The sequence below is a fragment of the Triturus cristatus genome, chromosome 11 (assembly GCF_964204655.1).
Source record: "Triturus cristatus chromosome 11, aTriCri1.1, whole genome shotgun sequence".
NCBI lineage: Eukaryota > Metazoa > Chordata > Amphibia > Caudata > Salamandridae > Triturus > Triturus cristatus.
Window position 1 is genome coordinate 317,028,868 of NC_140594.1, and position 13,926 is coordinate 317,042,793.

The 13,926-nt window shown below is 43.9% G+C and overlaps 1 protein-coding gene across 4 annotated transcripts in view; it reads right to left on the reverse strand.

Moving 5' to 3' along the window:
* NOS1 (nitric oxide synthase 1) overlaps nt 1-13,926 on the reverse strand; it is a 1,315,983-nt gene that overhangs the window by 122,816 nt on the left and 1,179,241 nt on the right. For all 4 annotated transcript variants that reach the window (XM_085636289.1, XM_085636287.1, XM_085636288.1 and 1 more), the window contains 2 exons: nt 12,667-12,783; nt 9,392-9,566 (listed from right to left, as the gene is read on the reverse strand). In XM_085636289.1, coding sequence (XP_085492415.1) covers nt 9,392-9,566; nt 12,667-12,783 — 292 coding nt within the window. The remainder of the gene's footprint in view (nt 1-9,391; nt 9,567-12,666; nt 12,784-13,926) is intronic.

The window sequence follows — 13,926 nt, forward strand, 5'->3', positions numbered from 1 at the left end:
TTAGTGATGCACTGAGGGTGTCACTTTAGGAGCTGGATGGCTGCTTGCTGCGCAATATGCGGCACTGCTCACCGTGGCCAGGGGTGGAGCTGCTGTGTTTCTAAGACTGTGATCCACACTGTGGTGGTGATGCAACTGCCAGGCCGATCCTATGTGATGTCTTGCCTTTGTCAAGGTACAGTGCCACCCTTGGCCGCTAGGTGGCAGTGCAGCGCATCTTTTGCAGCCGCGGCAGCTTCCTCATGCAGGCCGTACTGTCCTCTGGGAGTTATGGAGACAGGTGCTGGGGCGTTTCAAGTGGGGTGAGCTGTAAGAGGGAAGGTGAGTGCTCCCCTTTTCCTTGGTGTCACTAATGCCTCGTTTAATTGCCCCTGTGCAACTGCGGTCGTGCTTGCTGATTCTCTTGCAGTCTTGGTCACGAGTCTCGCACTGGCACGGCCGAGTCTCTGTGTGCTCGCCGGCCACACACATGTTCTCCCAGCGGGCGGGGCGCTGGCATCTACTGCTGCTCCCGATGTCTTCACACCGCCGAGGGCCTTCACGCTAGACAGCACCTCCTCCCATCTTCCAGTGGTACATCTATATCCTGTTCCGGCTGGCAGGGAGCGAGGGTGCAGTGCACAGGCTGCGGCACCGGTCACTATCACCCCTTTAGGCCAATTTGCCTTTCGCCATTCGCCTCTGTATCCCTCGGCAGGGGGAGTTTATCATGGAGGTGCCAGGCCTTGCCTCACGGTGCTCACCTTGCACCCGACCTCGGCTCAGGTTTTTCTTACTTTCTGCAGTCGGCGGTGGCGGCGACCAGCATCCTGGCAGTCCGGCGTCGTTCGCGATGCATCTCCTTCATCACAGGGCTCTCTGCATTCCGGATGGCTCGGCAGTAGACTCCTCAGCAGCGGGGTGGGCTCCCGCCGCCTCCCCTTCATCATGGGGCTCTTCACACGCCCCGTGGGGTATCGGGCACATCCAGCGCCACCTCACAGTGGGTGCAGGCACGTCAGGTGCGGGGAGGGCTCCCGAACACCTCTCTCACCCCCCCCGGGCTCTTCGCATGCCCCGCGGATTCTCAGGCCAATTCTGCGCCAGTTTCCAGGGGGTGCCTTCTACACGGGCAGCACTTTCCCCCCCAATCACCAATCTTTCAGGCTGCTGCATGCACGGGCACAGCCCCCTCGTCGCCAATGTTGTGTTGTGGGCTCTAGGCCCACATGCTGGCAAAGGACTGACACAGACATCGTTAGTAAGGGTATTCAACTGGCCACGAGCACGTGCACTCGGGCCCTTTTATTAGCTGGGTCACTCGTGACACCGGTGGTGAATGGGTGTGGGGTGTGTGTGCCCACTCCCATAGGGGAGTGGCTACTAAACCAGTGCCTGTCGAGACACTAGAACGTGTCTCGCAGGACACAACATTCCCCTACTGCATTCCGAATATGGTCACATGGGTGCCTCTTTCGAGAAAAAGAGTTTTAAAGTTAAACCACAGATTTGTTTAGTATTTATGAATACATACATTTACATCTGCTAAATGTATTATTGCCTAAATGTGTATACACGACAGCTTCCCAGATTTCTACCGGAACTGCCTAACACCACCCCTGCCCAAACTTTAATTTTACTCTAAACGTAGCAATACATTTACCAGAGTAGATTTATGATTTTTTGTGTCAATCAGAATCCACGAGTTGTTTTTCAAAACTATTCTAAATTGTACCACTAGATGGCAGGAGCCTGCAATATATGTGAATGAATACCGTGCTCATGCTGCGAAAGTTGTAATTTAACGATGGTTCTAACTTCTGTGCTTATTAATGTGCTGGTTACAAGAAGTGGAATCTTGATCAACTTATACAGGTCTCTGGTGTCTCGCAGAGAGAAGAACATGAGTTCATCCAGTTCTGACGCTTGCAGATAATTCTTCTTGTTCCTTACTTTCTGTGTAGATATTGAATGCACAACTCTGATTCCTGAGTGTTAAAAAAGCAAAACCACAGGTATCATTTGGGTCAATCAGCTTTTTGATGGCTTAGTACCTTGCTCTTTTCCTAAATTTCAACTTCTATTTCATTGTCCCCATTCCTTTTTACGAAAGTTTTCTATCCTTATGGCAATTATTCTTGACCGTTTCTATTCTCTCCCCTCTTCCATATCCACTTCTACCCCTTCCCCTCTCCTTCCAATTCTTCTCACTTTGCCCAAAGCTTCTCTTATCTACAAATTCTTTTCTTCCCCCAATCCGTCTCGTAATAAAACTAAATTAGAACTCTCTTGGGAATTGGATTTGGGTACTTCCTGGTCTGTTGCTCTTTGAGATAAAATTTGGGCCAGATCTTTAAAGATTTCTCGTTCTGCTTCTCTTACTCAATCCCTGTTTTATTTTTATCATCGCCTTTACCGCTCTCCTCTCTCTTTATCTCGCTTTTCTCCCTCTATCTCTAATGCTAACTGCTGGACCTGTGCTTCGCCTATGGCTGATACTCTTCATCTCTTTTTTTTATGTCCTTTTGTTTTAAAATTTTGGAATAAAGTTTGGTCATATATCACCCATATTTTTGATCTTTCCTTTCCGTATTCTATCCCCCTCCTTTTTCTTGGCAGTCTTTCTGACTTGCTTCATATTCCTTCACACTCTCATGGTCTCTACGACCTCATGATTGCTCTGACCTTCCAGCACATTTCCTCGAACTGGAAATCCCTTACCAGCTTCTCCATTCAAGCTTGGTGGAACGCACTATGTCACACTCATAGACTTGATGTTTCTTTTGCTTCTTCCTGTAAGCCACCTCGCAATGTGGAACTTTTCTGGTTACCTCTCACTTCATATTTAGATCTTTTGACCACGAAGAATGTTTCACAAACTAATTCGGAGAACTTTAAACCACCTTGAAATATTTTTTGACTCTCTTGTTTTCTATCACCTTTTGCTTACTCCTCTGGTTTATTATCTATAATGTATTATATCTTATATTTTATGTACTGACCATGGATCACTCCTGTTTTGCATTCCTTAATGATTATTGTTGACATGTTTTAGCATTAAATATTATTTTCCCTTCCTCTTCTTTCCACTTTCCCACTTTCTTTCTTTTCCCTCCCTCCCTCTTCCCTCTTTTTCCCCTTAAAAATGTATAAAAAAAGCTTTTTCGGTTTTTAAAATAATATCAGCTATGTTCATATCTTGTGTTAATTGTTTACTATTTTATGTTCTCTCTTGCTGATATTTTTCTGTATAATATTATCTCAATAAAGCTTTTTCAAACATAAAAAAAAAAAAGCAGAACCACTAGGACTTTCGGTCACTTTCTCAATACGAAAAATTGATCTACAACTCACACTTATAATCTATTATTGCCAAATCTAGTTCTGCCATTAAACCACACACCCTTCAAAAAACTGCATTGTTCAAATAAATGACAAAGCGTACTCTACTCTAACTGGGTGGCACTGTCCTTACCAGACCACGCTCTTGCACTAAAAACACGAGCATTTGAATAGTGCACATTCACCCAGGGATGCATCCAGCGCTAAATAACAGATGTTTATTCTTCCTCAACCCACCAGCACTCATTTATTCACCTCGGAAGGAATATAGGCAGCAGACCTGCTGGATTTCGAACCCGTGAGTAGGAGGTCCAACAAACAAGATGACTGTCCGTGATGCATTAGCTTCTCGAGCCACCGGAAACTGCACTAGACAACACCATTCCCCCTGCCACTCATTGACTGACCGTCTCTAGGCCACCCCTTTCAGTGGACCACCCATTTCACCTGAGCACACCTCATACACGAGGCTAAACAGGACACAGTCCTCCAGCGGAACACACCATTGTGCCATGTCAGCACTCTTTCATTGGACAGCGCCTCGTTTACTGGGTTGGTAGACCAGACTGAACCCTCAAGGGGGGCACGCCCTTCCATTCAATAACCTCTCCCCAGGGCACAACTTCTCTACTAAAGATACACTCGGCTAGAGTAAACCCTCCTGGAACACGCCCTTCACCTCGCGCACCTCATTTACTAGTTTAGGCTAGACTATAGTGAACGAAAATATGTATTACTTGCACCAGCTAAAAAGATCAGTTTAACACACCCTTCTACAACTGCCAGCACCCTTCACTAGCAAGGCCTCATTAACCAGGCTGGGCTAGGTTAGCCTAGCCTAAAGTTCCATTAGAGAACATCCATCTAGAGCACCGATCACTTCCATAGGCAGAATAAACCCTTAAGAACAATACCAACTTTGCATAAGAGCTCACCTCAGTTTAGTAGGTTCGGCTAGACTAGACCGACTGACAAAAAAAATTGATTATGCACACCAGCTAAACCCACCAGTACAACACAACCTTCGATGCGAACACCCCTTCACTAGACAAGACACATGCATGCCACCTCCACTCCCTTGTGGGTGTTCAGTGACTAAATATCGAGGGACAAAATATCGACTACACAAAATATAGACACCAAAGTATAGAGGGACAGAATATCGACTCCCTATCTACAAACAGGTAAGTACTAAAATATCGATTCAAAAATATAGAATGTTAAAATATAGTTACCCAAAATATCGATTTTTTTAAATGTATTAAACATAATATAAAATTAATTAAATATTTTAAAAAAATTAAATAAAACATACATAATATAATATAAAAAAGCTTAAAATGTAAACATAATAAAAAAAAAGTTAAAAAAAGTAGAGATTTTGTTGGATAGTGAGAGCGTAAAAATTACTATTCCCACTCCAGTAATTGCAACAGTAGGGAAAACGTTGGATAGCGTAGGGGTAAAAATTACTATTCCCACTCCAAAGAGTGCGACAGTAGGGAAAGCGTTGGATAGCGGGAAGGTAAAAATTACTATTCACACTCAAGTGAATGCAACAGTAGGGAAAGCGTTGGATAGCGTAGGGGTAAAAATTACTATTCCCACTCCAGTGAGTGCAACAGTAGGGAAAACGTTGCATAGCGTAGGGGTAAACATTACAATTCTCAGTCCAAAGAGTGCAACAGTAGGGAAAGCATTGAATAGCGGGAGAGTAAAAATTCCTATTCCCACTCCAGAGAGTGCAACAGTAGGGAAATCGTTGGATAGCAGGAAGGGAAAAATTACTATTCCCACTCCAGTGACTCCAACAGTAGGGAAAGCAATGGATAGCATAGGGGTAAAAATTACTATTCCCACTCCAGTGAGTGCAACAGTAGGCAAAGCGTTGGATAGCGGGAGGGTAAACATTACTATTCCCACTCCAGACAGTGCAACAGTAGGGAAAACGTTGGATAGTGTAGGTGGAAAAATTACTATTCCCACTCCAAAGAGTGTAACAGTAGGGAAAGCTTTGTATAGTGGGAAGGTCAAAATTACTATTCCCTCTCGAATGAGTGCAACAGTAGGGAAAGCGTTGGATAGCGGGAGAGTAAAAACTATTATTCCCACTCCAGAGAGTGCAACAGTAGGGAAAGCATTGGATAGCGGGAAGGTAAAAATTACTATTCTCACTCCAGTGAGTGCAACAGTAGGGAAAGTGAGGGATAGCGGGAGGGTAAAAATTACTATTCCCACTCCAGTGACTGCAACAGTAGGGAAAGAGTTGGATAGCGGGAGGATACAAAATACAATTCCCACTCCTCAGAGTGCAACAGCAGGGAAAACATTGGATAGCGTAGGGGTAAAAATTACTATTCCCACTCCAAAGAGTGCAACAGTAGGGAAAGTGTTGGATAGCGGGAGGGTAAAAATTACTATTCCCACTCCAGAGAGTGCAACAGTAGGGAAAGCGTTGGATAGTGTAGGGGGAAAAATTACTATTCTCACTCCAAAGAGTGTAACAGTAGGGAAAGCGTTGGATAGCGGGAGGGTAAAAATTACTATTCCCACTACAGTGAGTGCAACAGTAGGAAAAGCGTTGGATAGCGGGAGGGTAAACATTATTATTCCCACTCCAGTGAGTGCAATAGTAGGAAAAGCATTGGATAGCGGGAGGGTAAAAATTACTATTCTCACTCCTGAGAGTGCAACAGTAGGGAAAGTGTTGGATAGCAGGAGGGTATAAATTACTATTCCCACTCCAGTGACTGCAACAGTAGGGAAAGAGTTGGATAGAGGGAGGGTAAAAAAACTATTCCCACTCCTGAGAGTGCAACAGTAGGGAAAGCGATGCTTTAGTTTTAAAATAAAATTACATTAATTATCAATACCAATAAAAAGTTAATTAAAATTAATTACAATTATTAAAAATTAATCACCATTGTTAAAAAAATAATTACCAATTAATAAAAATTAATTACAATTAATAATTAATTATCAATTAATTATCAATACACATAAATTAAAATCATTAATATTTACTTTATTACAATTAATTTACTTCCCACCCAATTCCCCTATAAACCCACAACCCACTCCCAATAATAAAAAATACAATTAACATTATCAATTTATCAATTAATAAAAATCATTTAGCAATTCATAAAAATTCATTAGCAATTCATACAAATTAATTACCCACTAACACAAATGAATTACCAATTAATAATTAATTATCAATTCATTATCAATACACATAAATTAAATATTTAATATTTACTTTATTACAATTAAATTACTTCCCACCCAATTCCCCTATAAACCCACAACCCGCTGCTGAGAATCCAAATTAAAATTAACATAATTATCAATTAATCAATTAATATAAATTATCAATTAATAAAAATTAATGACCAATTAATAATTAATTGTCAATCAATTAATTATCAAAACATCTAAATATAATTAATATTTAATTTACCATAATTAAATTACTTCCCACCCTATTCCCCTATAAACCCACAACCCGCTACGGAATTAAATTACGCAATAATTAAATTACATAACATTCATTAGTTTAAAAAAATTAAACATACATTACAAAAATAATACATAATTTTAACACATATACTACCATACGTAACACTTAAATTTTTTTCGATATTATGGGATTCTATATTTTTAATGTCGATATTATGGAATTCTATACTTTTACATTCTATATTATGGAAATCGATATTTTGTACCTCAATTTCAATATTCTGACCTATCTATATTTTGATTTTCGATATTCTGTCCATTCTATATTTTGGAGTCGATATTCTGTCCATTCTATATTTTGGAATCGATATTTAGGTCATTCACCCTTGTGGGTACTAAGCTTAATGGGGTTAGCTTAGATCTAAGTGCTCCAGTCAAAAACACCCTTCTGCTACACCAACACTCTTTCAACTACACCTTATCGCCTTTACTAGAGTAAACCCTCCAGTAGAGCACACTTTTCTTCTAGGCCAACATCCTTTGACCACAAGTCATTTTCTAGTTTACACTATTGTGGACTAAACCCTTCACTAGACCACACTTTGCTAGGTAGGCTGAACTACTGTGGTCTAAACACTGCAGAGGAGGATGCCACATGGGCTTGAACTCTTGCATGGGACCACAATCTATGTCAGTCTACCTAGACCCGCCCCATATGATGCGAGTGTCCTAAAAAGTGCAGGATATTAGCGCCCATGCACTAAACAAAATGACGCCTGCTAATAGGAAGCGCTTGTAGGATGAGACATTATTAATATTTCATTCATGCCAATAAGCAGAGGAATGCTTTAAAGCAGCTGAGCAACCAGAAAAGGCATTTTCTGGATTCTTTGAATTGTGAACATGCGTACAAGGCCGGCTTGCGCTGGTGTCGCCTGGTGGGACAATCTTCGATAGCTCCCCCTCTATTGACCACCTCCTCCACGAATTCCCTCGCTACCACCCTCCAAGGGTGCCCCTTCTATCTCCATGGTCTCTCTTTCCCTTGTATGTCATGTCTCCCATTGTTCTACGCATACCCATGTAGGTTGTCCAAGAGCTACATTAGGCCCACAGTACACACAGATGGCGAATCATACAAGTGCGTAAATGAATGTATAGCAAATACCACATAAGAGACTGTGGATTAAAAGGTTTAGGAGTCACATGCCAGGCATTATGTTTTAAGAGTGCCTGGTCTGGAGAAGCACAAACACAGGATTTTAAACTTAACACAGTGCATTCTGTTGGCTTTAGTAATAAGAATTTATTTCTACCCAAACAAACCCTTTTTAGCAACCTTTAGACAATAAAAGACTGGTGGAAAAGCATAAAATTCTAATCTTATGCCTTTCAGTCTGAACACAGCACCCTTGACTGTTCCTAGCTCACTGTGCTGTATTCGGATTGTAATTTATGGACTGCAAGTAACAACAACAAAAAAGATCTAGGAGACAGTAGCAGTAATCCACTGAGCTATGTAACACGTGCTTTGCAGCAGGTACATTAACCCTCTGCACTACTTATGACGAGTCAAAACTGCTAGCAAAGAAAACTCATATCTCTCCAGCAGCCACATTAATCGCAAGTGTTATTTTCATATTTTGTTGTGGCCTGAAAATAGGGGCACACAAGGAACTCTCCAGCGGGTGCTTTGAACATTTAAGACAATTTCAAAATGCAGCGCACACGAGCTCGGTGCCAGGTGAGACGGCGCTAGTGGTCCCACCCTAAAGCGGGCCCTGCATGCACGTGAGGTGATAGGCACTGCATGCGTGTGAAGCGCTAGGCACTGCATGCGTGTGAAGGGATAAGCATGTGGAATCTTCATGTTAGCGCCCGATTATTGGTTGCTGTTCATATCCCCTTTCCCTCAGTGAGTCATTCATCACCAAAGGAGCCTTAATGTACAAGTTCACGTGAGAGGCCTCGGTTCTTTTCCACATGCCGGCTCTGGATGAGAAAATAAAATCTTAAGCAAAATGCTATTATTTTTTTCCCTCTTGGGATCGAGCTGTAAAATGAAATTTCTCTTCCCATGAGGCAACTGAAAAGTAAAGGCTGAAATAATGAAATCAGAAACAGGGAAGTGTTGACAGCAGATCACCTGGTTTTTAAATGCATTCATCCAATAAGTTGATTCACCAAAATACCTGGGGAGGCGGAAGTGACATCACGCACCTTTTACACTCGCTGACATTCCAGGGTTGACTCCTTGTCGCACCCTTTGCCCCTAATCAGGCTCTGGTTTGATGCTGAGGGGTTCAGAGAAGCGCATAGAGTGGTACAGAGCCCTGTTTACTTTCTGTTCTTGCTGCTGCCTTCATCATTGCCAAGGGTAGTAAAGGCAAGGCAAGCAAGTACTAGCTGCAACCCCTGGGGTACATGGAACTATGCCTTCCTCACTGCTCCCCTTTACTTTCCCCTTCACCTTCCTTTACTTCTTTTTACTTGTTTTGCACAAGTTTCATCCTACGTCTTCTGAATAATGGGCACCATAGAGGAACCCCATTAGAGATGGGCACCGGTTGCAAGAAAGGGGGCCACAAGCCCATCGAAGGTGCCTTACCCTGAACAGTTTCATGGCCCAGTTCTTGAAGGACTCCTCCTGTCCGCAGAGCTCATCGCCCTCACCCATCTTGAGAATGCGCTCTCCTCCCAGCTCCTCCATCAGGGTATCAACTGCTCGGGCAAAGGCGCAGAAGTGTGGGTAGGCTCGGGAGCCCAGGCCGAAGACGGAGAACCTACACACAGAGAGGGAAAGAGGCATAGAGCGTTAGGTTGAGACAAAGAGCAATGTTTTCCAGTCCATGAAGCATCTTGTGCCATGGATCTAGAAAAGTGGTGTCCAATGTAGGCCCAGGTTCATCCGATCCAAGCTAGGCTTTAATGACATGGACATGCGATACATTTACATCAAAATTGAACAAATGTATAGATTCAGTGGTTAACCAGAAATTTCTGATTCACCCACCCACTTCTGGATTTATTCTTAACAGCCCTGAGCGAGTACCTAAGCAATGGAGCAGCAGATTCCAAAAGTGGCATGAGACCATTAAATGGTAATAAAGCACTATGCAAATGCACAAAAAAAACATTTATTGTGCGTCTATGCACTTATCTGAGGCAAATGGACATATGATGACCTGCTAAAGGTCTTCCAGTGAGAACCAGAGTGGCTGGTCGTTAAACTCAATCCCTCAAACATGGGAACTCAATCAATCAGGGTTTGTAAAGCACAGCTACTCACCCGTGAGGGTCTCAAGGCGCTGAGAGGGAAGGGGGTAGGCTGCGTCTGAGCGCTGGGGTTCAGTCGAAGAGCCAGGTCTTGAGATCCTCCCTGAAGTGGGTCAGCGACGGGGATTGTCTGAGGTAGAGAGGCAGGGTGTTCCAAGTATCGTCAGGATTTTCTATGGTTCTAGTTTTGTGGATCCGAGGGACGGTGGCAAGGGCCAGCTGGGCACAGCAGGGGTGTCTGATGGGTACGTGGAATGAGAGGCGGTGGTTCAGGTATACAGTTCCTGCGTCATGGAGGACTTTGGAGGAGTGTGTGAGGAGCTTGAAAGTGATTCTTTTGTTGACTGGGAGCCAGTGGAGTTCTCGGAGGTGTTCGGTGATGCGGCTGCAGCAGGGGATGTCGAGGACCCGTCTGGCTGTGTCATTTTTAACGTTCTGTACTTTCCTGAGGAGTTTATGGGTGACGCTGTCGTAGAGTGCCTTGCCGTAGTCGAGTCTGCTGCGGATGAGTGCATTTTTCTGGATTCGGTGGGGATCCATCTGAATGTCCTTTGAAGCAGGCGAGGTGTGCGGACGCATGAGGAGGAGACTGCGTATATCTGGCAGTTCATTGTGAGCGAGGAGTCCAATATGATGCAGAGGTTTCGTGAGTGGTCCGTGGGGGTGGGCGGGGTTCCCAAAGCAGAGGGCCCGCCCACCCCCAAGGAATACGCTAGAAACCTAATGGAACTGATGGAGGGCTTCTCAGATGGAGGGAGGTGTGGGCAATGGGGGGGTGGGGAGAATGATGCTGTGCTTTTCAGCTGGAGTGGGGTACGAGTCATAGGAACAGAAGTGTCCTCAGGGTCTCCTTACTGAAGATTGGGTTAGAAGGAAGAGGGGCGCAGTGCCTCATAGGGACGAGGTATAGTTTAAGCAGAAAATGACACAGGGACTCTAAAAAGGAAATGAGGGCTTGTATAAGGATTGATTGAATTGTGCAATATATAGGCAATAACAAATAAATGACAGCACCGGGCACCAACTTTGTACACAGATTTGCTTTAACGATTTACCCTTATTTCCATTAAATACAAATGCTGTTAGGGTTGAAAAAACAACATTTGTTTACTCTGTAAAACATCAGATCACTCTTATATACAGTTTTAAACTTTAATTTGGGTCTGGGTGGAATCATTAATTCCGCAGGCGGAATTTGTTAATAGTAATGTGGAATTACCTTTAAATTCCACCGCTCTCTCAGTGGAACTAATCTGCAATAATGATTTGTTTGTAAGAGGGCTGGAAGGGGGAGCAGTGTCTCGATGTTTAAAAATCCCTTCATATTTAAGTTTCATATGCAGTTGTTTTTAAGCATAGAGGGACTGCCCCCTCCTATGGCCCTGTTTAGAAACAAACAACCACTGAAGTGCACATCCATTGGTGCCCTTACATACTCTGCAGTAGGGGCGCTGAAGCGGTTTGGGGTTTCTGGTTGGCTAGGACATGCACCTATGCAAGGCAAAACCCACCAGTCTAGTCAGGGCAAGTCAGTTACACACCAAAGATAACCTGTGCTCCCCCTCTGGTAGACTGGCGCCGAGCAGGCAGGCAGGCTTATCATCAAAGGCAATGTGTAAATCGTTTGTGCAACACTCTCATACAGTAACACAATGAACACACCACAAAAGAGACTCCACACAGGGGTATATAAAAATAGGTTTCTTATATTGTAAATATATATATCATAGACCAAAAGCTACGTAGATTAAAATTACTCTTCACATCATGCAAATACTGACATGGTACTCCGTATTCTGACAGGAGGGATAGTTGGTGCCCAAGGACCCTCAAGAGCTAAGGGGACTTCATCCCCCAACTAGCAGTGTGCCAGGAAGCGCGTTCGCAGAGTGGTGGATAAAGGGGACGTGGCCACCAAAAACCTCTCAGCAAACCCACTGTGTGGTACTGGCAGGAGGTAACAGGAGGGGTAGTTACACGATTGTATTTGTACAAATCGATTCATGAAAAACCTAAGATTGACAGGATTCTCTGCCACTCAAAGGATGCAAGAAAGAAGATAAGAAGTGATGGATGAACTTTCAGTTTTCAGGGAGAGGTGCAACAATCCGCAACACTTTTCCCACTCATATGGAAGGAAGAGTGGGATTGAGAAGAGGCCCAATGAGCATAGCTACTAATCGATGTGGAAAGTGATAGAGGCCACTCGGCAAGGAGGTACAAGGAAGAGAAATCCCGGTTAGTGGAGCAGTGGCTCTCAGATGGCAGCAACAGAGGCAAGAGGCATTATTTCAAGTTTACATATTCCTCTTGTGCATCTATGGTGTCAAAGGAAATTTAGAAAGCATAACACTACAATCTTTTTTTTAAAGATACAGGAACATTAACCCCTTCAGTGCCCATGACGAGCTGGACTCGTCATGGGCCGCGGTGGCGCTGTGCCCATGACGAGTCCAGCTCGTCATAGACCCCGCCCGCTAATGCAACGGACGGCACTGGGCGGGGAAAGGGGCGGGCACTGAAGGGGTTAAGAGGTCAGATTTCTAGGGGATGTTTTTCTTCGGTCCTAAATAAACACCCTTTGTGAAAGCATGCTCTCAAACTCACCTGACATTAGCCAGAGGCCCTGCACTTCCAAAGTTGTCCCTGGGCCCAGTCTCATCACCAGAAGACTTCCGGGAATCCGAATATGAAGAGACACTATTAAAACGAACCTTGTAGCTCCTGGAGACAGAGAAAAAGATACATTTCTTGAATGGGAGCATTTTACAGAGTGACCACAAACGGGAAGGCTGACTGCTGCCACCCCGAGGGCTATCACAGGCAGAAAAAGGTAGAAATGTCCCTTGGGTACTGGGAGAAAACTCCCTACACATCTAGGATATTCCCTTTTCAGAAACCAGGGGTTTGCTTCTGAAAAACAAAACAGAATGCGGAGCAGGGCAAAACAACATGGAGTTGACCCAGCATTTAAAGGTTTTTTCACAAGTGCATGTATTTTTCGAAAAGTCATCCCTGCCACTCTACTGGGGAGCTGTCAGGGCTGGGTTGGCGAAGTTGAGGTCTCTGTTGACTTGGCAGACCCGGTAAAACACTACCCCTCAACAATAAATGAGGCACTTAGATCTTTTACACCAGGAGACAGCAATGCTCAATTGGCTGATTCCCTAAATCAACTTCCCTACCACACAACACTGATGTCCTTACATCAGCATGCCACAAATTTAAACGAGCATTTGCAATGCAATGTCTCACATTACTAAAAGTTTGAGCTATTGGCGGTGCTAATAATAATGCAACGCCAATAGCTCAAACTTTCAGTAATGCAAGAGCTATTGCATTGCAAATCAATCGCGCCACTTGCGAACCATTTTAAGCTGAAGCGCGGGTGCCACGAGTGCTTCGCAAGTAGAAAATTATACAAAACCTTTTTTTTCTGTTTCTTTACTTTTGAAGCAATCACGGAACACGTGCTTTAGCTTAAGAAACGTAAAGCTAAAGCACGGGTGCCGCAGATCGTAACAAAAGTAAACAAATAGAAAACAAATGGCAGCCGCACACTTTTTTTCTACTTATTTACTTTTGTTGGAATGGCGGCACCCGCGCTTTAGCTTTAACAAATAGATTTTTTTTTGTGTCTATTTCTTTACTTCAATAGCATCCTGTGACTGGTTTCAGGGCATCACCCCTCATCAGCCAGGCTAGCTTGAATATATTGACACATTGCATTCCGTCCATCATTTGTGTGTCTTTTCTTTTCTTGCCCCAAGTGCGCCGGGTATGCCCAGACGTGGGTTCCGGGCTCACTGTGCCACTGGATTCAAGCTAGCCTGGCTGATGAGGGGTGAAACCCCAAAACTGGTCCTA